Source organism: Anas platyrhynchos, chromosome 6 (assembly GCF_047663525.1).
Source record: "Anas platyrhynchos isolate ZD024472 breed Pekin duck chromosome 6, IASCAAS_PekinDuck_T2T, whole genome shotgun sequence".
NCBI lineage: Eukaryota > Metazoa > Chordata > Aves > Anseriformes > Anatidae > Anas > Anas platyrhynchos.
The window spans coordinates 2,107,479-2,127,965 of record NC_092592.1 but is presented as its reverse complement, the minus strand read 5'-3'; the positions used below and the strand labels follow the sequence as shown (position 1 = coordinate 2,127,965).

The 20,487-nt window shown below is 56.6% G+C and overlaps 3 protein-coding genes across 5 annotated transcripts; 1 reads left to right on the top strand and 2 right to left on the bottom strand.

The window, feature by feature from the left end:
- Positions 1-555: 555 nt before the first annotated feature.
- Positions 556-7,932, bottom strand: LOC140002813 (maestro heat-like repeat family member 5). The gene is made up of 15 exons (XM_072040206.1): positions 6,621-7,932; positions 5,937-6,007; positions 5,666-5,794; positions 5,445-5,524; positions 5,162-5,285; positions 4,797-4,886; positions 4,604-4,708; positions 4,211-4,490; positions 3,303-3,409; positions 2,786-2,935; positions 2,410-2,564; positions 1,910-2,048; positions 1,507-1,644; positions 1,152-1,328; positions 556-795 (listed from the first exon to the last, which is right to left on the bottom strand). Exons 1-15 carry the CDS (start codon positions 6,925-6,927, stop codon positions 556-558), a joined length of 2,292 nt encoding a protein of 763 aa, XP_071896307.1. The 5' UTR covers positions 6,928-7,932.
- Positions 7,933-10,913: 2,981 nt separating this feature from the next.
- On the bottom strand, positions 10,914-16,438 carry LOC119718151 (olfactory receptor 14C36-like). 3 transcript variants are annotated; one of them, XM_072040240.1, is made up of 2 exons: positions 15,316-16,438; positions 10,914-14,230 (listed from the first exon to the last, which is right to left on the bottom strand). In XM_072040240.1, exon 2 carries the CDS (start codon positions 11,911-11,913, stop codon positions 10,999-11,001), a length of 915 nt encoding a protein of 304 aa, XP_071896341.1. In that variant the 5' UTR covers positions 11,914-14,230; positions 15,316-16,438; the 3' UTR covers positions 10,914-10,998. The 3 variants fall into 3 exon arrangements, with proteins under 3 accessions (XP_071896341.1, XP_071896342.1, XP_071896340.1); XM_072040241.1 differs by lacking the exon at positions 15,316-16,438 and having other exon boundaries at positions 10,914-11,936; positions 12,038-14,383; XM_072040239.1 differs by lacking the exon at positions 15,316-16,438 and having other exon boundaries at positions 10,914-12,237; positions 13,901-14,383.
- Positions 16,439-18,359: 1,921 nt separating this feature from the next.
- LOC140002812 (uncharacterized) lies at positions 18,360-20,417 on the top strand. The gene is made up of 5 exons (XM_072040205.1): positions 18,360-18,947; positions 19,560-19,630; positions 19,773-19,901; positions 20,043-20,122; positions 20,282-20,417. Exons 1-5 carry the CDS (start codon positions 18,641-18,643, stop codon positions 20,415-20,417), a joined length of 723 nt encoding a protein of 240 aa, XP_071896306.1. The 5' UTR covers positions 18,360-18,640.
- Positions 20,418-20,487: the final 70 nt, after the last annotated feature.

The window sequence follows — 20,487 nt, the reverse complement described above, 5'->3', positions numbered from 1 at the left end:
GAACGCAAGGTCACGGGGCTTGCACACCCTCTCCAGGGTCTCCTCCAGCATCCTGGGGGCACGGAGGGCAGAGGGGCCTGCAGAAGAGCCCCCTGGGGCTCTGTGCTGGCAGGAAGGGAGCGAGGATGCGGCTGCAGGCAGCGGGCTCTGGCCGGGCGCGTTTGCCCAGCTGGGGCAAACCAAGTTGGGTCCTTACCAAGCACTCCCCGATCCTCCACGTCTGTTCTGTCTGGGCCAAGCGCTTGAGCTCCTTGCGTCGCAGAAACTTTGCAGCCACGGCGAGAGCTTCCCCAGAGGCCTGCGGAGCAGCAGAGGTTGGGAGGTAGCAGCACAGCCTTGGGAAGGAGACCCTCTGTCCCCTCCTCTTGGCAGGGCTGCGAGCCTTTCCCAGCGCGTTATGGGAGGCTGTGGTGGGGGGCAGCGTGCACTGGGTTCAGTGGCCAAGGCAAGGCCACGGGACAGCCACTATCGGAGGCAGCTCACAATGAGAGAGATCCCAGAGATCACAGCAAGAGATCAGAGGCTGGACTCGATGAACTTGAGGTCTCTTCCAACCTAGAAATTCTGTGATCCCCCAGAGCAACCCTGTGGCATCAGCACACCCTTGCCCACATAACTGCTCAGCTCTGAGATCTGTACCTTTGCTACGCTCTCACTCTGGTCTCTCATGTGAACGTAGAGTGGGAGAAGGCTCCTGTGAACTGTCCTCTTCATTTCCTTCTTCCTTTGCCACAGCATAGCCTCTGTCATGGCTTGGAAGAGGCAGATGGAGTGCTCCCGCACCTGGCTGGACGCCTGGCAGGGAGGAAGACAGGAGGAATTTCAGCATTAGCGTGGCCGATGTGAAGGGAGCTCCCAGCACTGTGAGATGCTTCAGCGCTGGATCCTTCCCAGAGGAGCTGCTCAGGGGCAGCTGCAAGGCCTGGTGCCCGTGAAGGGCAACGCAATCGGTTGCCATCGCAGGCTGCCCGCCAGCCACCCCACTTTCGCCACCAGCCGCACCAGCCATGCCCAAGCAGAGCTCCCCAGCGCCTGGGCTGACGAGGAGACTGGGAAGGCCCTGCCTGAGTGCTGCCCACAGGGCCGGGCTGAAGGGCAGCCCTTGTTACAGGGGGCCCAGCTGAGGGCTCGTGCTCCCGCAGCACACTTACGTGGTCAAAGAGTGGCAGGAGCTTCTCAGCCAGCTGCAGAGCCGGGCCACTGGCCTTCCACCTCTCCACATGAGCCATCACGTTTCTCAGCACAGGCAGGGCGTTGAGCATGAAGTCTGTGTTGGTGTCCTGCAGGGCCTCCAGGATGTCTGGCAGCAAGACCTGAATTTCCCTTGCCTGTAGGAAAGACACCATTTCCCTTCCGTGAGGCAGTGAGAGACCACCCTGGGCAAAGGGCTCTGGTTCCTGAGCACCAGCCTCCTGCCTTGCTTCCTGGCAGCGGGGAGGGACGGGAGGGCAGAAGAGCAAAGCCCCAGGCTGCCAACATGGCTTTGCTTGACGATGGCCCGCTCACCTTCTCAGGGCTCTCTGACACGGTGCAGAGCCCTTTCAGAACCAAAAAGCGCATCTCTGGTCTTGGGTGCCTCAGGTAGCTCTGGAGGTGCACTGGGTTACCAAAGTCCTCCTCATAAATGTGATTCTGGGCCAGCAGCTGCAAGAAAGAGCAGTGAGAGCCTGGCAGGGCCCCCTGCAGCCTCTTCTTCTCCCACCTTTGGGCAGGGATGGGGCAGCGCCAGCTGGCACCAAAGAGGCACCAGGCGCGGGGAGCTACGGGGGCTTGCCGGCCCCAGGGACCATGTGTCCGTACGTCCTGCGGGAGCTGGCAGTTTGGGGGTAGATGGGCACAGGGCTGTGCCTGTGTGCCTGAAGGGGCACACGTAGCCCTGCTGGGAGCAAGGTTTCATCTGGGAACTCACAGCCAAGCGACGGATGCACGTGTCTTCGGTGACTGCGGTGCACCAGTTGCGCAGCGGCAAGTCTTCCATCATGATGTTTAAAATCTTCTCCAAGGTCCTCGGCATGGCCAGGATCACCTCCCACATGGCCAGGTCAGTGCTGCAAGCCCAGAATACTCTGTCAGTGAGGCTGCCTCAGCCGCAGGGCCACAAACTGGGCCAGCCCCAGAGGACCCAGGCTGTCCTGCAGCCCCTGTGACTTGGGGAGCACTGAGGGCCCAGCCTGGGCAGGCAGGAGGGGGCTGAGCTGGTGTTCCCTGGGGGCAGGGGGACTCTGGGCTGCCTTGGACAGCTGGGCTGCTGCAGCCCTGGCTGGCCCAGTAGGGCTGGAACACATTGGTGGGAAGGAGGGCTGTGCTCCTTGGGGATGTCCTGTCCTTTGCCATTGGTGTGGCAAGCAGAGAGTCTCCAGGTGCATCTCCCGACGCGGAACAAGCCCTCAAGGATGTTAAGGCCAGGACCTGTCATGTGGCGGAGAGAACTGCAGCAGGTTCTTGACTTCTCTCCTGGACATCATGTCGGTCAGCTTGAGAAGCAGGGAGTCCAGGCACTGCCGCGCCGATGCCGTGTGGATGCTGCCCAGGTTTCTCCTGATGCACTCCATGGTCTTTGGCACCTTGGGGGACAAAGTGGGAATGGTGTTGCCAGCAGACCGCAGCCATTGCCACAGCTGCCACTCAAACTTTGGCCCCTTCCATTGCTCTCTGCTGGCTTCAGGTGGCTTCTGGAGCCCAAGAGACCCTGATGTGCGAGGGAGGCAGGGAGGGAGGCAGGGAAGGAGAGAGGAACCACGCCTGGAAGAGCTCAAGGGCAGGGCCATGGCCACAGGCCACTTACATCTGTCAGCCAGTAGAAAGGGTCCTCCAAGGCTGCGTCCAGCACGCTGCAGGCCCCCTGCTTGTCATGGATGCTGGAGTCTTGTAAAGCTTCAAGGGCTGTGAGGACGATGTCCAGCCTCTCAGCAGGGAAGAGATGTCCTCCAAACCCCTGTGGGAAGAAGGAGGAGCGAAGACATGCCTCACTGAGTGTCCCAAGGGTGCTGCTTAGCTGAGCAGCAAGGGCAGCTCTGGAGAGAGGGCCCTCGGGGGAAGGGGTGAGGATGGGGCATATGGGGCATATGGGGCCAGAGTGCTGGCCCTGCAGGTAACCAGGGCTTGCTGGTGGCCAGGAGGGTGGAGCTGCTGCCGGGACACAGGGGAGCAGCCTTCGCATAGCCCCAGCCTGGGGACAAGAGGAACCCTCTCAGCAGGGCGAGTGAGGCCGTGCCAGCCCCACCGGTTCTGGACCCCTTTGCTCACATGAGATGCCTGCTGATGCTGCGGACAAGATCCCCAGCAAGGCCAGAGCTCATTACCTTGGCAATTTCACACGGAGTTGATGTTGTAGAAAACGGGTATGCTGTGTCCTCCAAATTCTTGTGTCTCTCTGCATAATTTTCCATGTCCTCTGTCAGTGAGTATGCTAAACAGGGGGAAACAGCGAAGAGTCAGTAGGGAAGAGCATCTTTGCCAACAAGCTTGCCAAATGGTGAAAAGCACTTTCACTAGGAATGGCTGAGGAGGGAGGCTCAGACCCACGGCGAGTAGAGTGGTGGGCAGGGATGTAAAGCACAAGGTGAGGAGTGCTGGGAGCAAGAGGGACCTCAGGGATGATGCAGAAGGAGGAGAAGCAATGGCGTTGGGTGCCGTGGGGGTAGCAGCGTGTCACAGACCCCCTTCTGCTCGGGGTCAGGATGTGCAGGAAGCCCCCTGACACCTGCCTTTAAGACAGCAGGGAGCAAACAGTCAGGGAGCATTCTGGAGGGCGTCACCATCCCTGGTGATGCACGGCTGGCTCTGCTGTTCACTCCTCGGGGAAGATGCCGTTTGGGAAGTGCTCATCGATTGATGGCTTAGACTGGGGGACACCACAAAACAGCGTGGTAGGTGATCTGGGGAGGGTTGGGAAGGACAGCAGCAGAGAACTGCTCCTGGACGGCAGGTGAGCGTCTAGCTTCTGCGGAAAACGATAGCCAGAATGCTGCGGGAAGCTGCTGTGAGGAGCAGAGGAGGCCAGGGAACCTGGCAGAATTCCGTGGGCAGCCTCCACCAAGCACAAAAACAATCCTTCACAATACTCACAGAATCACAGAATTTCTAGGTTGGAAGAGACCTCAAGATCATCGAGTCCAACCTCTAACCTAACACTAACAGTCCCCACTAAACTCGGGGAAAACAGTAGATGTTTGTGTGCAGACGGACGCTGCCCACCACACCTTCTTACCTCTTCCTTTTCTGATGATTTTGTATATGTGAGAAAGAGTTTCTAAAGCTGTGAATCTGATGGAATCTTTGTCACCAGTGAAAATGAAGAGGATGCCCAGCAGCTGTCCCAGGATGGGGATGTAGAGCTCTGTGGGCTCATCATCGCTATAGTTTTCATAGTCATCTGTGATCTGGGTGAGGAAGGGAGGAGAGACAAAGGGCTTAGTGGAGGCAGAGCCGGTCCCTGAGAGAGCACGGCCTGGGAAGGGAAGAGCAGGGGTGAAGGAGGGACGAAGACCCTTGATTCACGGTTCTGAGGCACTCACGTGCATCGAGGCTTGCCTCACAGGCACCCCTGAGTGGCAGGATGCTCTGGGATGCAGGAAAGGGTGGAAAATTCCTTGTGCCTTACCTTGATCACCAAATACCAGCGGATGAAAGTAATCAGCCTCTCAATCACCTTCACAGCTCTCTCACGCACAGCTGAGTTTTTGGAGACAGCAAAGTCCAGCATCACCTGCGAGGAGAGAAGTTGCTGGGGGTTGACAGCGGTCTGCAAATGTGACCTGAGAGGATTCTTTGGAAATTCTTTGCAAATGCCAAACCTTCAACATATTCTGCATCTCTATGTTGAAACTGGCGATGGGACAGTTGAGTACAAAGCCCTCCAGCATGGTGTCCATGGCTTTCATAGTCTGCAGGGAGGACAGAAGAGCATCGAATTATTTCTTTGGCCCTCCTCACCCCCAGGAGCTGGCTCTGAGCCCCTCAGGAGTTCAGGGGTGGCTTTGGGGCTAAAAAGCCACTGCGTGCAGACCTCCTGCAGCACAAGATCAGGTCGGGGAAGGGGCGAGGCTGGGAAAGCAAATCTGGGCCCCGGCCCTGCACTGGTCTCTGCTTGTGTCAGCACGGGAAAGCAAGGCAGCAGCTCAGCAGGACTGGGGGTGCCGGTACCTCACCCAGCACATACCTTGGTGTAGAGCACTCTTTCTGTCTCTGGCACATCCGACTCCGGAGGCAGAAAGAAGACACTCTTGCAGCACATGTTTAGGAGTCTCTCCTTTTTGCCATGCAGTGCTGTCGGCGCGGTGTTGCTGAAGGAGAGAGAGAGAGGAGCCTGTTGGACGCAGTGCCTTGAGGCTTATGAAGGAGGACACGGACCTCCCTTGGCCAGGCATCCCTGGGAGGGACGGGCAGCCTCCCTGCCAGCTTCAGGGCCACCAGGACATTGCCACCAGGGGCTGGGCACGCACCTGAGGAGGGCGACAGTCTCCATGGCCTTCTGCCGGAATGCTGTGCGCAAGCTGTCCACGGGCTCCTTTTCCAGCAGCGCCTGCAGAGCACAAGCAGGATGAGACCTTGGAGCCGCCGGCACCCAGCAGCAGCAGAGCCAGCGCTGCCCCAGCCCTCGCCTCCCAGGGGGCTGGTGCCGGGGGGCCTTGCCCCTTCCCCAACCCGCTGCGCATCCTCTCACCATGATGTTCTCCACCAGCTTATGTTTGCTGCAGAAGCCATGCAAGTTCAGCGGCGCACCCTTCTCGGTGACACATCTGCACAGATCGCAGATTTTGCTGAGGAACAGCATCTTCTGCTCCTCGTCGTCCTGGCAGCCACAAAGACACCAACAGAGCATTAGGGGGACACCCATGGCCAGCAGGACCAAAGCCTTGAGGGGTCTGGGGCTGTGTGGGACCCCTGGAGGGCAGCACCAGGAGCACAGCTGTGATGCAAGCGGCTGCCATTACCTTTTCTGTGCCTCTGACATACGCCCTGATGAATTCCACGGCCTTGTCTCTGCACAGTTTCCATGCCTTATCTGGAAAGGAGGAAAGCAAAGAGTGCTGCAGAGAGGGGCTGAATGCAGGGGTGAGGAGAGGAAGGGCCCCAGCCCCAGAAGGACGTGGGGAGGCCGCGGGGATGCCCAGAGGCTGCAGCAGCTCCGCTGGGAAGAGAGGCTGAGGGAGCTGGGCTTGTGGAGCCTGGAGAAGGCTGCGGGGGGACCTCGCTGCGGCCTCCCCATGCCCAAAGGGGCCTCCAGGAAAGCTGGGGGGGGATCTTCATCATGGACTGCAGCGACAGGACAAGGGGTGACACCTTTAACCTCAAAGAGGGCAGGTTTCTTTTGGACAGGCAGGGATTTCTCTCCTTCACGCCCAGGGCAGTGAGGCCTTGGCGCAGGCTGCGGTGCCCAATCCCTGGCACTGCCCACGGCCAGGCTGGGTGGGCTTTGGGCAGCCTGGGCTGGGGGGAAGCATCGTGATCGCCGAGGTCCCCCCCAGCCCAAAGCGTCCTGGGATTCTGTGGTGCTGCGGAGGAAGCTCGGCCCCGTCAGCCCAAGCGCCGCTTTACCCAGGGAAGGAGTCCTGGAGTCAGGCAGGGGTCTCTGTGTCCCCAACCCTCCCCACCCCATCCCGAAGACCCTGACTCACTGGGATCCAGCCACTGTACGTCGTCCTGGCTCTCCTCTACCGGGCGGCTGCCCGCTGCCTGAGCAATGTCCTCTGCCGGGCTGCTGTCCTCTTCCGGCAAAAAGGCCTCGACTGGGGTTCTTTCCACTGCCAGCAAGCTGTCCTCTGCTGGCCGGTCGCTGCCCCTAGAAGACCAGGTCTCCTGCCAGGCCAGCCTGGGCTGCCTGGGGGGCATGCCTCCCTCCTCATCCCCTTCAGAAGCAGCCTCTGGAGTGGGAGAGCTCGCAAGGAGAAACCGGCGGCTCCTCTGGGCGGGCGGTTGCGGCATTGTGGGACGTGGGCTATGCTCGGGGACTCCTCGCAGGCCCTGTGCTCCTGCCCTGTCCGTCACTGCCGTGCACCGACACTGAGGGTCCGAGCCACGGCTGCGCTCTTATAAGGCGGAGCCCTGGGGTGTCACCAAGTGACGTCACAATGGGTGCCACTGTGACACGCGCCTGGGCTGGGTGGGCACCCATTGTGACGTCACTTGGTGACACCCCAGGGTGCTGCCTGACGTGAGCGCAGCCGTGGCTCGGACCCTCAGGCCCTGCTTCCCAGGACGTGGCTGAACACCGCTCGTTGATGGGAAGTAGAGAATAATTTTTTTTTTCCCTCTCTCCGTGCTCCCGCGCGGACTGATTGTTTCTTTTGTTTCTTTTTTTTTTCCTCCCCATTCCCTTTCCATTTAATTAAACCTTTCTCATCTCAAACCTCGAGTTCTCTGTGTTGTATTTTCTCCCCCTTCCTCTTTGAGGAGAGGGGGAGTGAGAGAGCGGTTGTGGTGGAGCTCGGCTGCCCACCTGAGTAAAACCACCACACTTTGTCCCAGCAGCTGCGGTGCCTTGCGAGGGGCTGGGGCTGGGGTGGCCGTGCCCAGAGCCCTGCAGCAGCCTGTGGAGGGCATTGCCCTGGGGCCAGCCCAGCCTGGGCTGCTGGGCTGGGCTGGGCTGGAGAGAGGGCAGGGTGGTGGGGAGAGGTGGGCAGGGGCCGGGCTGGGCTGGGCAGTGCCCGGCAGAGCACTTTGTTGACTTTGATGACTTTCACCTATTTCTTTGAGGACTGTAGACACCCGTCTCTGTTCACCACCTTGCTCTCATCCCAGCATTTCCATCCTTTCACCAGTGTCTCATCAACCCTCCCCAGCTGCTCCTTCTCACACAAAGCCATGCTCTGATCACAGACGCTCTTTGGGTGACCTCTGGCAACGCAGCACAACACTCTGAGGGACAGTTCTTCCTCCTCGTGGCCAGCACCAACATTCCAAAGTGCACTTTGTGGCAGTTTTTTCTCTCCTACTCTTTTCTACTACAAAAGAAAGCTCCATCAGGGTGGAACCCCCTCCTAAAGTAGGCATCCCAATCCATCAGGCTCCTTGCGGCCTGTCAGCCAACCAGACAGAAGTCACCGCACCAGCATCTTCCAAGCCATGGGCCTGCTGCTGTCCAGTCATGGACTCAAGCAGAAGGGACAGGACAACCCATATGTGGGCCTTCTTTCTGCATGGGTCCTCCTGGGTATGTAGGCAGAGGGGATCCCACAGTCAGCATGCCAGCCAGGTGCCTTTTGCTGGCCTACCAGGGCCACTGGCAGATGTCAGCCGAAAAGTACCGATCCCAGCTCTAAGTCAAGGGTGACCTGCCACCTACAGACAGAAGTGACCTCTCAGTCCCTTTCTGTGACATGTTCCTGCTGCTGCCCTATCTTCTGCAGGGACAGAAGTGACCTTACAGTCACTGCCACAGTCACATTGCTCCTGCTGGTGCAGGACTTCCTGAGGCAGAGCTGAGCTCATCAGAGCATTCTCCCCTGTCTCCTCCTTGTGGCCCACAATCTGATGAGATCCATGGCCCCTCACATTCAGCTTTGAGTGCCATGACTGCAGAGCAACCTCATGGTTCCTGCCCTGTCCCAAGGGATGACGGGCCTAAAGTTAAGGCTTAGTAGAGGGTCTGAAGGTGAGGAGGTTAATGCACAGGAACAGGGGTTTTGGATGTTAGGTGTTCATGTATATGATTAGGGACTAGGGCCCACCTTACTGGGTTAAAGATTAAGCAAAGTTTGAATGGGAATGTTTTGGTATTCTTATGTGGGTATCAGGTCTGTGTTTAGGGTATGGACAAGCTTTGTGGTTTAGGGTTTTGTTTAGGTCTCTCAGGCAGTTTCCTAGGGTTAAAAAGAGCATTTTAATGCTAGTGTTAAGGTCAGGGATCAGAGTGATTAAGAGAGTAAAAACAAGGGGAAGGGGCTATGTGATGAATTTTGGCTTCAAGGGATGCGTTGAGGTCAGGCATTAGAGTAGTGGATTCCTGACAGTGTGTACAGTAGCATTTAGGTTTAAGGATTAATGTTGCTGGTTAAAATAGGGCAAGGTCTTTACATGACTCTTTTAAGTCAGTGCTACAGCAGAATCAACATTGCCTGAACCTTCTAGCCTCCCAGAAATCATTGATTCCTGCTGGCCTCTTCTCTCTCCCAAATCTCACATTTCTCCTGGCCAGGCTTCTTCTGACCTCCCCATATCAGTCATCTTCTTAGGGGTAGTTTTCTGATGGCTTTCATGATCTCAGAGTATCTGTCTTACCTCTGTTGGCTACTCCTTTCTTAAGACAGACGCAGCACCGAAGCCAGGATGGAAAAGAACATAAAGGCTGCAGGAACACACTGCACAATGTGCTCTGCAGCTCCGTACCACGCCAAAAATTTGTTTCCTGCCTCCAGCTTTTGGATATAGAATGCCTCCTATGCAGCCAGGGTAACTTTTTCCAGGCCCTCATGCATGGTTCAGTTTACCCCAGGCATCTTGGAGGCAGTGGCCCCCTCTGTGTTGAAAACTGAAAGCAGTCCTGAAGGATGACTTCAGGCAAAAGCTGACACCTCTGACATGACAAGCCCTATCCAAGACCTCTTCCTTTATGGGGCCTACCAGGTACTCGGAAAGAGCGGATCTCACAAACTACAGGCACAGCAAGTGCTTTCTGCTTGCCTTTCAGGTACTTTTGCAGATATGAGCCTAATGGCATAGATCCCAGCCAGGAGTCAAGGGATGAGCTGCCAGCTATTTCTCCAAGAAGCCACCTCAAAGGCCATTTAACAGCCATTCACTTCCTGCTGGACTTAGAATTTCTGAGGCACCACCGCCTCCTAATATCATACCTACAAAACACCCCCTTTTTGGCCTAGGACCTGCCCAGGTAGAAGTGATCTGATTGTGATCCTTCAAGCCCATGGCACTGCTGCTGGGCTCCCAGACTCTCTGATGCATGTGAACCAGTTCCGTGCCAGTTCTGGGAGGTGCTAGGGCAGGTGGGACCTTGCAGGCAATGTTCCAGCCCCATGACTGTTGTTGGTCTCTCAGCTCCTTGCACACAGCAAAGATCACTCTGACATGCAGATGTTGTGTGCCTGAAGCTGGCCTAGAAGACACTCTGGGAAGCGCCCTCCCAGCCCCTGCCCCAGCCCGAGCTGGCGGTGCTGCTCTGCAGAGCAAGGGGGCTGTGGTGCCCAGGGCACGGGGACACTCTGCAGGGCCATGCTGGGCAGGCTGGGAGGCAGACCCAGCTCATGGGGTCACTGTCATTGCCCAAGGCTGCAAGGAATCAGTCACCAGCCTCCTTTGCTGGGGCTACTGCGTGTCCTGGGGCTGCAGAGCTCTCCTCTGCCTGTTGGCAGCAGCTTGAGCACTTGAGCTCTGGTAAATTCACCTTGGACAGGCTCATGCTCTGCGGGCTCCACCTGTTTTATGGGCTCATGCTGCTCCGGCCAATACCCTGGACTCTGCTGGCAGATGCTAATTCCCTCTGCAAGAAACATTAACCTGCCAGCAGTCCCAGCACAGCCCCACAACAGCACTGGCACCAAGCTCCAGGAGCAGCCGGGCCTGGCCCCACCAGCAGGAGAGGGCGGCAGAGGCAAGAGAGCAGCTTGGCATGCCCCAAGCGCTGGTGCTCCCTGGCTGTGCTGCTGGAATGGGACTCTTTTCCTCTGCAAATGGGCACTGCCCCAGCAGAGCCAGACCAGGTCTCAGAGGAAGGACATCAGACAAAGAAGGCAGTGTAGGCTGTTTTATTTCGTTAAAAGTTCACAGAGACCATAATTCCACATGGACAGAGACTCAGTACATACACTAAACACACGTACAGAATTGGGAGTGGGACAAAAATGACATTTTATTGGGCAACCTAACCTGAAAAAAAACAAAACAAAACAAAACAAAACACAAAACTAAGTAATACCAGTACTAAAAATACACACTCACACACACAAAAACAACAAAAAAGGGAATATAGGTTGTTCTGTGTAAGTGATATTCTGAGTAATCTGCAGAAACAGACTGTGAAATTATTGCTTCCGAAGCAAATCAAGTCATCAGTTTCCACAAGGCATTCTTGAGGTCCTTGTTCCTCATGCTGTAGATGAAGGGGTTCACTGCTGGAGCCACCACCGAGAATAGAGCGGCCACCAACAGGTCCAGGGATGGAGAGGAGATGGAGGGGGGCTTCAGGTAGGCAAACATGCCAGTGCTGACAGTCAGAGAGACCACAACCAGATGAGGGAGGCACGTGGAAAAGGCTTTGTGCTGGTCCTTCTCAGAGGGAATCCTCAGCACAGCCCTGAAAATCCGTATATAGGACAACATAATGAAAACAAAACAAGCAAAGATTAAAGAAAGAGTAAATAAGAGTACAGCAACTTCCCTGAGGTAGGCATCTGAGCAGGAGAGCTTGAGGATCTGGGGGATCTCACAGAAGAACTGGGCCACTGCATTTCCAAGGCAGAGGGACAGGGAAAATGTATTGGCTGTGTGCAGGACAGCACTGAGAAAGCCACTGCCCCAGGCAGCTGCTGCCATCTGGGCACAAGCTCTGCTGCCCAGGAGGCTCCCGTAGTGCAGGGGCTTGCAGATGGCAACGTAGCGGTCGTAGGCCATGACGGTGAGAAGGGAATACTCTGCTCCAACCAAGAAGACAAAAAAGAAGACCTGTGCAGCACACCCGTGATAAGAGATGGCCCTGGTGTCCCAGAGGGCATTGGCCATGCCTTTGGGCAGAGTGGTGGAGATGCAGCCCAGGTCGAGAAGGGCGAGGTTGAGGAGGAAGAAGTACATGGGGGTGTGGAGGCGGTGGTCGCAGGCTACGGCGGTGAGGATCAGGCCGTTGCCCAGGAGGGCAGCCAGGGAGATGCCCAGGAAGAGCACGAAGTGCAGGAGCCGCAGCTCGCGCGTGTCTGCGAATGCCAGCAGGAGGAACTCGCTCACAGAGCTGCTGTTGGGCATTTGCTGACTTTGGACACAGGTATCTTTGAAGAGGAGAAAAAAAAAATAGAACAGACTTCAATGAGGAAAACCTATTTCATCTCCTGGAAAGCCCGCAGATAAGCCTCTCTCTTTGCATGAGAACCTTTCTGCAGCTCTCTTGCTTGAGCTCTGGGTGGTGCTGGCTGCGTGTGACACTGGGAGCAGGGGCTGCTGTGGGCTCCAGAGGAGTCCTTCCTGCTGTGCAGCAGGAGGGAAGCAGGACCATGGGGGAAACTCAAGTGCAGTCCACTTGTCAGATCAATGAGCCATGCAGTCTTTTTGCAAACAACTCATCCGACCACACTGTAGAGCAAGAGAGATTTTATTTGCTGTATTTTTTTACAATTACCCCTGTAATGCTTAGGACACCGATCATACTCGTGTTACGCTGAGAAAAAAACGGAGACAGCTGAGAGCAGAGAAGCCCCAGTCCGAGTGAGGCTGGACAGAATCCTTACCTTGGCCCTGGGGGCCTGAGCAGGATCTCAGCTCTTCCCCCCTAGCCAGGGCTGCCGAGGCCTCACTCCAGCTGCCCACAGACAGACATCCAGCAGCACGGACATGGCCTTAGCAAGGAGGTGTCTTCTCCTTGGGACGCCTGGATGCCACAAGGATGCCACGAGAGAGCTGCATCCTGCTGGAGAGCAGCCTGAAGCCCAGGAAAACACCCCACAGACAGGTGAATATCCACACGCTGGGGTATTCCAGTATCCCAGGCACACAACATGCTGTACCTAGAGGATTCTTGGCCACTCTGTTCCTGCTGATCTTGGCCAAACTCTTCTTTCCCCCGCCTGTGCTCACAGACCCCATCCCATGCGGCTGTGCTCAGCGCTGCCCTGCAGCACCCTGCCACCAACAGGGCCCTGCCAAGGGGCACCTCCATGCAGCAGGAGCTATGGGGCAGCTGACAGAGAGCCCTGCATCACCAGCAGGGTGTTCGAGGCTTCTAGGGTGTCAGGGGCACCTGGCTTAGGCCACTCCAAGGGGCTTCTGCCAGACTTCCTCACCTCGCAGTGCAATCCAGCAGGACTCTCACAGCCTACTGCATTGCCCACCGCCCTCCCAGAAACAAGACCCAGCACGAGACCCTTCCAGGAGCTGCAGCTGCATGGCCCTGCAGCCAGAGACTTACCTTGTCAAGGGCTGTGCAGATTTCTCCTGCAGGCAGCTCTCAGCACCCTCCCACTCCCAACTGCCTCCAACCCCTCTCCCCATGGGGGTCGAGCCCCCAGCCCTTCTGCGCTGTGCAGAGGAGCTGCTCCTGGGCAGAGCTGTCTCTCTGCACCAGGGCCCTCTTGCCAGGAGCTCTCCCTGTCCCAGGAGCCCAGCCCAGATCAGCAGCAGAGGCATTGGAATCAGCCCTCTGGGGGCTTTGGCGATGAGCCCATGAACCTCAGGCACTGAGAGTGCGTTGAAGAAATCTCTCAAGAAATCCAAGGCAGATGCAAGTTTCCTGCAGTGTCCCCCTGAGGGGGGACTCTGCTGGCACTGACACAGCCTCCCTTGGAGCTCATTAGAGCAGAACACTGGAGGCAGTGAGGACAGGTAGACAAATGTGAAGGTGACACTGATGTATTGAAAAACAGGCTTTGACCCCAGGCTCCTGGGAAGGGAGACCCTTTCCCTTCACACAGGAGCTCAGGGCTCTTCCTGGGCAGTAGGAGATGGGGATGTCCATGGCCCAGTGCAGGAGAAGGGTACGACTCCTGCCTGGTTCATGGCTGGTGAGGAGGCAATGAGACCCTGGTGCTTTAACAAGAAGCTGCCTCCTCATAGGCCTCGCTGTCGGAGACAACAGCCCTAGCCATTGACACACAGACCTCAGGCCTGTTGGGACTTTCAGCCTTTCCAGTGTGCTTGCTCCTCTCCACACCAGGCTGTCCAAGAGATTCACAGACCTGCACCTCTTTCCCTGCTGGCTGTGTGGTGTCTCATCAGATCGGAGCCGAGCATGGTAACTTACATTTTCTTGGTGGCCATGCTCCTCATAAGGCAGCTCTGTAGGAAGTTGGCCTGGTTCCTGGTGAGCTCCTGGTGAGCTCGTATGGCATCCCTCGTGGTGCCCAGGCCCTCCTCCTCCTGGGCACTGCTCACTCAGCAGGGTCCCAGTCTGCCCTGATGTGTGGGGTTCCTCTTCCTCTGGTGCAGGATGAGGCTTTTCTTCTTGTAAATGTCAAGAGGTTTCTGTAGGCAAAATCCTGCAGTTTCTCAAGGTTCCCCTGGACAGATGCTCCATTCTGTCAGCCTTTCATGTCTGCAGGCAGACGTTTCAACCTTCGTGTGATTGTGCTATCTGTGACAAGTTAGCAGTATCAGGAGTTGCAGGAGAGTTTGGATAATAAAGGAGTAACCAGTTGAACGGAATTGCAGTACAGAGTCACAGAAGGCTAGTGGATGGAAAGCTGTCTGTTTCCACAAGTTATGATATCTCTCCTCCCCTCCCCTCCCCTCCCCTCCCCTCCCCTCCCCTCCCCTCCCCTCCCCTCCCCTCCCCTCCCCTCCCCTCCCCTCCCCTCCCCTCCCCTCCCCTTCCCTTTCCTTCCTTAATAAACTGTCTCTATCTCAACCCACAGGATTCACTTTCTCATTTCTTTCCCCCATTCCAGAGAGGGAGGAGGGAGGGTGAGCAAAAAGCTGTGTGGTGCTTACCTGCTGGCCACGTTAAACCACAACACAGCCCCAGCAAAGGAGTCTGGCGAGTGATTCCTTGCGGCCCTGGGGCAATGGCAGTGACCCCATGAGCTGGGTCTGCCTCCCAGCCTGCCCAGCATGGCCCTGCAGAGTGTCCCTGTGCCCTGGGCACCACAGCCCCCTCACTCCGCAGAGCAGCACCGCCAGCTCGGGCTGGGGCTGGGGCTGGGGCTGGGAGGGCCCTTCCCTGAGTGTGTTCTAGGCCAGCTTCAGGCACATGGCTTCTGGATTTGAGCGTTATCTTTGCTGTGCACAAGGAGCTGAGAGACTGCCAACAGGCACGGGCCTTGAAGATTGCCTGCAAGGTCCCTCCTGGCCTAGCACCTGACTGGACTGGTACAGAACTGGCTCCCATGCATCAGAGAGGCTGGGAGTTGAGCAGCAGTGCCTTGGGCTGGAAGAGTCACAACCAGATCACTGCCTGGGCAGGTCCAGGGCCAAAAAGAGAATGTTTTGTAGGTATGTTAATAAGGGGTCAGTCGTGCCTCAGAAATTTCTAATCTAGTTGGAAGCAAATGGCTGTTTAATGGCGTGTGAAGTGACTTCTTTCTGAAGTAGCTGACAGGTCATCACTTGACTCCTGGCTGGGAGCAGTGCCATTAAGCTCATCTCTCTGAATGTACCTGAAAGGCAAGTGCAGGTTACCTGCTTTGCATGTAGTTCATGCAATTCACTCTTCCTAAGTACCTGGTAGGCCCCAAAGAGGAAGAGGTCTTGGATCGGGGTTGTCATGTCAGAGGTGTCAGCATTTGCCTGAAGTCATCCTTCAGGGCTGTTTTCAGTTTTCTGTACAGAGGGAGCCACTGCCAAGATGCCTGGGGGAAAATGAACCATGTATAAGGGCCTGGGAAAAAGTTACCCTGGATCCAAAGCAGCCATTTGGGGACCAAAATTTGTAGGCAGCACACTTCTATGGTGGTGCTGGGCACTTTGTGCAGGGTGCTCCATGCTGGCTTAGGAGCTGCTTCTTTCTCAGTAACAGAGTAGCCAGCAGAGGTGAGACAGGTACCCTGAGATCATGAATGTCATGAGAATCCTGCTCCCAAACAGATGACCGATATGGGGAGGTTAGGAGAAGGCTGGCCAGGAGAGATGTGAGATCTGGGGGCGGGAAGAGGAGTTTGGGCAGCAGAAACTAATGATTTTGAAAGAAAGTATGTGTTTTGTAGGTGTTGTATCACAAAGTCGGTGGTGCTTCAGAAATTCCTAATCCATTCCTAAGGGAATATTTGTAAAGTGGATTGTGAGTTGAGCTCTTTCTGAAGTAGCCAACAGGTCATCCCTTGACTCTTGACTGGGATACGTGCCTTTAGGCTCACATCTGCCAGTGTCAGTGATAGACCAGAAGAAGGCACCTGCTATGCATACAGGTTGTGCGTTCCACTCTTCCTAAGTACTGGGTAGGCCCCATAAAGGAAGAGGTCTTGGATAGGGGTTATGTCAGAAGTGTCAGCTTTTGCCTAAAGTCATCCTTCAGGGCTGCTTTCAGTTTTCTACACAGAGGCAGCTACTGCCTTCAAGATGCCTGGGGGAAACTGAAGCATACATAAGGGCCTGGGAAGTTACCCTGGATCCATAGGAGCCATTCTGGAACCAAAACTTGTAGGCAGGATGTGCACTTTTGTGGTGGTGCAGAACTGCTGGGCACATTGTGCAAGGTGCTCCTACAGACCCTTTGTGTCCTTCTCCATGCTGGCTTAGAAGCTGCTTCTTTCTCAGGAACAGAGTAGCCAGCAGAGGTAAGACAGATACTCTGTGTTCATGAAAGTCATCAGAAAGCTGCCTCTAAGAAGATGACTGGTACAGTGAATTCAGGATAAGCCTAGACAGGAGAGATGTGAGATTTTGGGGAGGGAAGAGGAGCTTGGACAGCAGAAGCTAATGGTTTTGAAGATGTAAGAATGATCAGGTAGTTTTCATCTCACTTTAAAGCTGACTTAAAGCAGTCACGTGAGGCCATTACCGTATTTTAGCCAGTAACCTGAATTCCATAAAACTAAAGGCTTCTCCACACACTGACAGGAATACTCTGCTCTAATATTTGACCGCAATATCCCTCGAAGCAAAAAGTCAGCCCATAGCCCCTTTCCCCTACCTTTACTGTCTTGCTCACCCTGATCCCTGCCCTTAACGCGATCATTAAAATGTTCTATTTAGCCCTTGCAGACCTAAAAAAAACCCTCAACCAAAGACCTTTCACATACCCTAAGCAGAACACATCCTAAGAAGAATACCCTACCCTCCAGCTACACATTTGATTAATCTCTAACCTAGAAAGGGAAACCTTAATCCCATACACGAACACCTAACACTGAAAGCCCCTATTCCCGTACATTAACCTTCTCACTTTTAACCCTTTTCCTAACCTTTAGGTGCTTTGCCCTTTTGGGCAGGGCAGGGATCGTGATCTTACTGGGCAGTCACATGGCACTCAAAGCTGAATGTGAGGGGCCATGGATCTGATCAGCTAGTAGGTCACAAGGGGGAGACGGAGGAGAATGCTCTGATGAGCTCAGCTCTGCCTCAGGATCTCCTGCACCAGCAGGGGAGTGTGACTGTGCTGGTCACTGTGGGGTCACTTCTGTCTCTGCAGTTGATAGGGAAGCAGGAGGATCATGTCACAGAAAGGGACTGAGAGGTCACTTCAGTCTGTAGGTGGCAGGTCACCCTTGACTTAGAGCTGGGATCGGTACTTTTCGGCTGACATCTGCCAGTGGCCCTGGTAGGCCAGCAAAAGGCACCTGGCTGGCATGCTGACTGTGGGATCCCCTCTGCCTACATACCCAGGAGGACCCATGCAGAAAGAAGGCCCACATATGGGTTGTCCTGTCCCTTCTGCTTGAGTCCATGACTGGACAGCAGCAGGCCCATGGCTTGGAAGATGCTGGTGCGGTGACTTCTGTCTGGTTGGCTGACAGGCCGCAAGGAGCCTGATGGATTGGGATGCCTACTTTAGGAGGGGGTTCCACCCTGATGGAGCTTTCTTTTGTAGTAGAAAAGAGTAGGAGAGAAAAAACTGCCACAAAGTGCACTTTGGAATGTTGGTGCTGGCCACGAGGAGGAAGAACTGTCCCTCAGAGTGTTGTGCTGCGTTGCCAGAGGTCACCCAAAGAGCGTCTGTGATCAGAGCATGGCTTTGTGTGAGAAGGAGCAGCTGGGGAGGGTTGATGAGACACTGGTGAAAGGATGGAAATGCTGGGATGAGAGCAAGGTGGTGAACAGAGACGGGTGTCTACAGTCCTCAAAGAAATAGGTGAAAGTCATCAAAGTCAACAAAGTGCTCTGCCGGGCACTGCCCAGCCCAGCCCGGCCCCTGCCCACCTCTCCCCACCACCCTGCCCTCTCTCCAGCCCAGCCCAGCCCAGCAGCCCAGGCTGGGCTGGCCCCAGGGCAATGCCCTCCACAGGCTGCTGCAGGGCTCTGGGCACGGCCACCCCAGCCCCAGCCCCTCGCAAGGCACCGCAGCTGCTGGGACAAAGTGTGGTGGTTTTACTCAGGTGGGCAGCCGAGCTCCACCACAACCGCTCTCTCACTCCCCCCTCTCCTCAAAGAGGAAGGGGGAGAAAATACAACACAGAGAACTCGAGGTTTGAGATGAGAAAGGTTTAATTAAATGGAAAGGGAATGGGGAGGAAAAAAAAAAGAAACAAAAGAAACAATCAGTCCGCGCGGGAGCACGGAGAGAGGGAAAAAAAAAATTATTCTCTACTTCCCATCAACGAGCGGTGTTCAGCCACGTCCTGGGAAGCAGGGCCTGAGGGTCCGAGCCACGGCTGCGCTCGCGTCAGGCAGCACCCTGGGGTGTCACCAAGTGACGTCACAATGGGTGCCCACCCAGCCCAGGCGCGTGTCACAGTGGCACCCATTGTGACGTCACTTGGTGACACCCCAGGGCTCCGCCTTATAAGAGCGCAGCCGTGGCTCGGACCCTCAGTGTCGGTGCTCGGCAGTGACGGACAGGGCAGGAGCACAGGGCCTGCGAGGAGTCCCCGAGCATAGCCCACGTCCCACAATGCCGCAACCGCCCGCCCAGAGGAGCCGCCGGTTTCTCCTTGCGAGCTCTCCCACTCCAGAGGCTGCTTCTGAAGGGGATGAGGAGGGAGGCATGCCCCCCAGGCAGCCCAGGCTGGCCTGGCAGGAGACCTGGTCTTCTAGGGGCAGCGACCGGCCAGCAGAGGACAGCTTGCTGGCAGTGGAAAGAACCCCAGTCGAGGCCTTTTTGCCGGAAGAGGACAGCAGCCCGGCAGAGGACATTGCTCAGGCAGCGGGCAGCCGCCCGGTAGAGGAGAGCCAGGACGACGTACAGTGGCTGGATCCCAGTGAGTCAGGGTCTTCGGGATGGGGTGGGGAGGGTTGGGGACACAGAGACCCCTGCCTGACTCCAGGACTCCTTCCCTGGGTAAAGCGGCGCTTGGGCTGACGGGGCCGAGCTTCCTCCGCAGCACCACAGAATCCCAGGACGCTTTGGGCTGGGGGAACCTTGGCGATCACGATGCTTCCCCCCAGCCCAGGCTGCCCAAAGCCCACCCAGCCTGGCCGTGGGCAGTGCCAGGGATTGGGCACCGCAGCCTGCGCCAAGGCCTCACTGCCCTGGGCGTGAAGGAGAGAAATCCCTGCCTGTCCAAAAGAAACCTGCCCTCTTTGAGGTTAAAGGTGTCACCCCTTGTCCTGTCGCTGCAGTCCATGATGAAGATCCCCCCCCAGCTTTCCTGGAGGCCCCTTTGGGCATGGGGAGGCCGCAGCGAGGTCCCCCCGCAGCCTTCTCCAGGCTCCACAAGCCCAGCTCCCTCAGCCTCTCTTCCCAGCGGAGCTGCTGCAGCCTCTGGGCATCCCCGCGGCCTCCCCACGTCCTTCTGGGGCTGGGGCCCTTCCTCTCCTCACCCCTGCATTCAGCCCCTCTCTGCAGCACTCTTTGCTTTCCTCCTTTCCAGATAAGGCATGGAAACTGTGCAGAGACAAGGCCGTGGAATTCATCAGGGCGTATGTCAGAGGCACAGAAAAGGTAATGGCAGCCGCTTGCATCACAGCTGTGCTCCTGGCGCTGCCCTCCAGGGGTCCCACACAGCCCCAGACCCCTCAAGGCTTTGGTCCTGCTGGCCGTGGGTGTCCCCCTAATGCTCTGTTGGTGTCTTTGTGGCTGCCAGGACGACGAGGAGCAGAAGATGCTGTTCCTCAGCAAAATCTGCGATCTGTGCAGATGTGTCACCGAGAAGGGTGCGCCGCTGAACTTGCATGGCTTCTGCAGCAAACATAAGCTGGTGGAGAACATCATGGTGAGAGGATGCGCAGCGGGTTGGGGAAGGGGCAAGGCCCCCCGGCACCAGCCCCCTGGGAGGCGAGGGCTGGGGCAGCGCTGGCTCTGCTGCTGCTGGGTGCCGGCGGCTCCAAGGTCTCATCCTGCTTGTGCTCTGCAGGCGCTGCTGGAAAAGGAGCCCGTGGACAGCTTGCGCACAGCATTCCGGCAGAAGGCCATGGAGACTGTCGCCCTCCTCAGGTGCGTGCCCAGCCCCTGGTGGCAATGTCCTGGTGGCCCTGAAGCTGGCAGGGAGGCTGCCCGTCCCTCCCAGGGATGCCTGGCCAAGGGAGGTCCGTGTCCTCCTTCATAAGCCTCGAGGCACTGCATCCAACAGGCTCCTCTCTCTCTCTCCTTCAGCAAGACCGTGCCAACAGCACTGTGTGGCAAAAAGGAGAGTCTCCTAAACATGTGCTTCAAGAGCATCTTCTTTCTGCCTCCCGAGTCAGATGTGCCAGAGACAGGAGTGCTCTACGCCAAGGTATGTGCTGGGTGAGGTACCGGCACCCCCAGTCCTGCTGAGCTGCTGCCTTGCTTCCCCGTGCTGACACAACCAGAGACCAGTG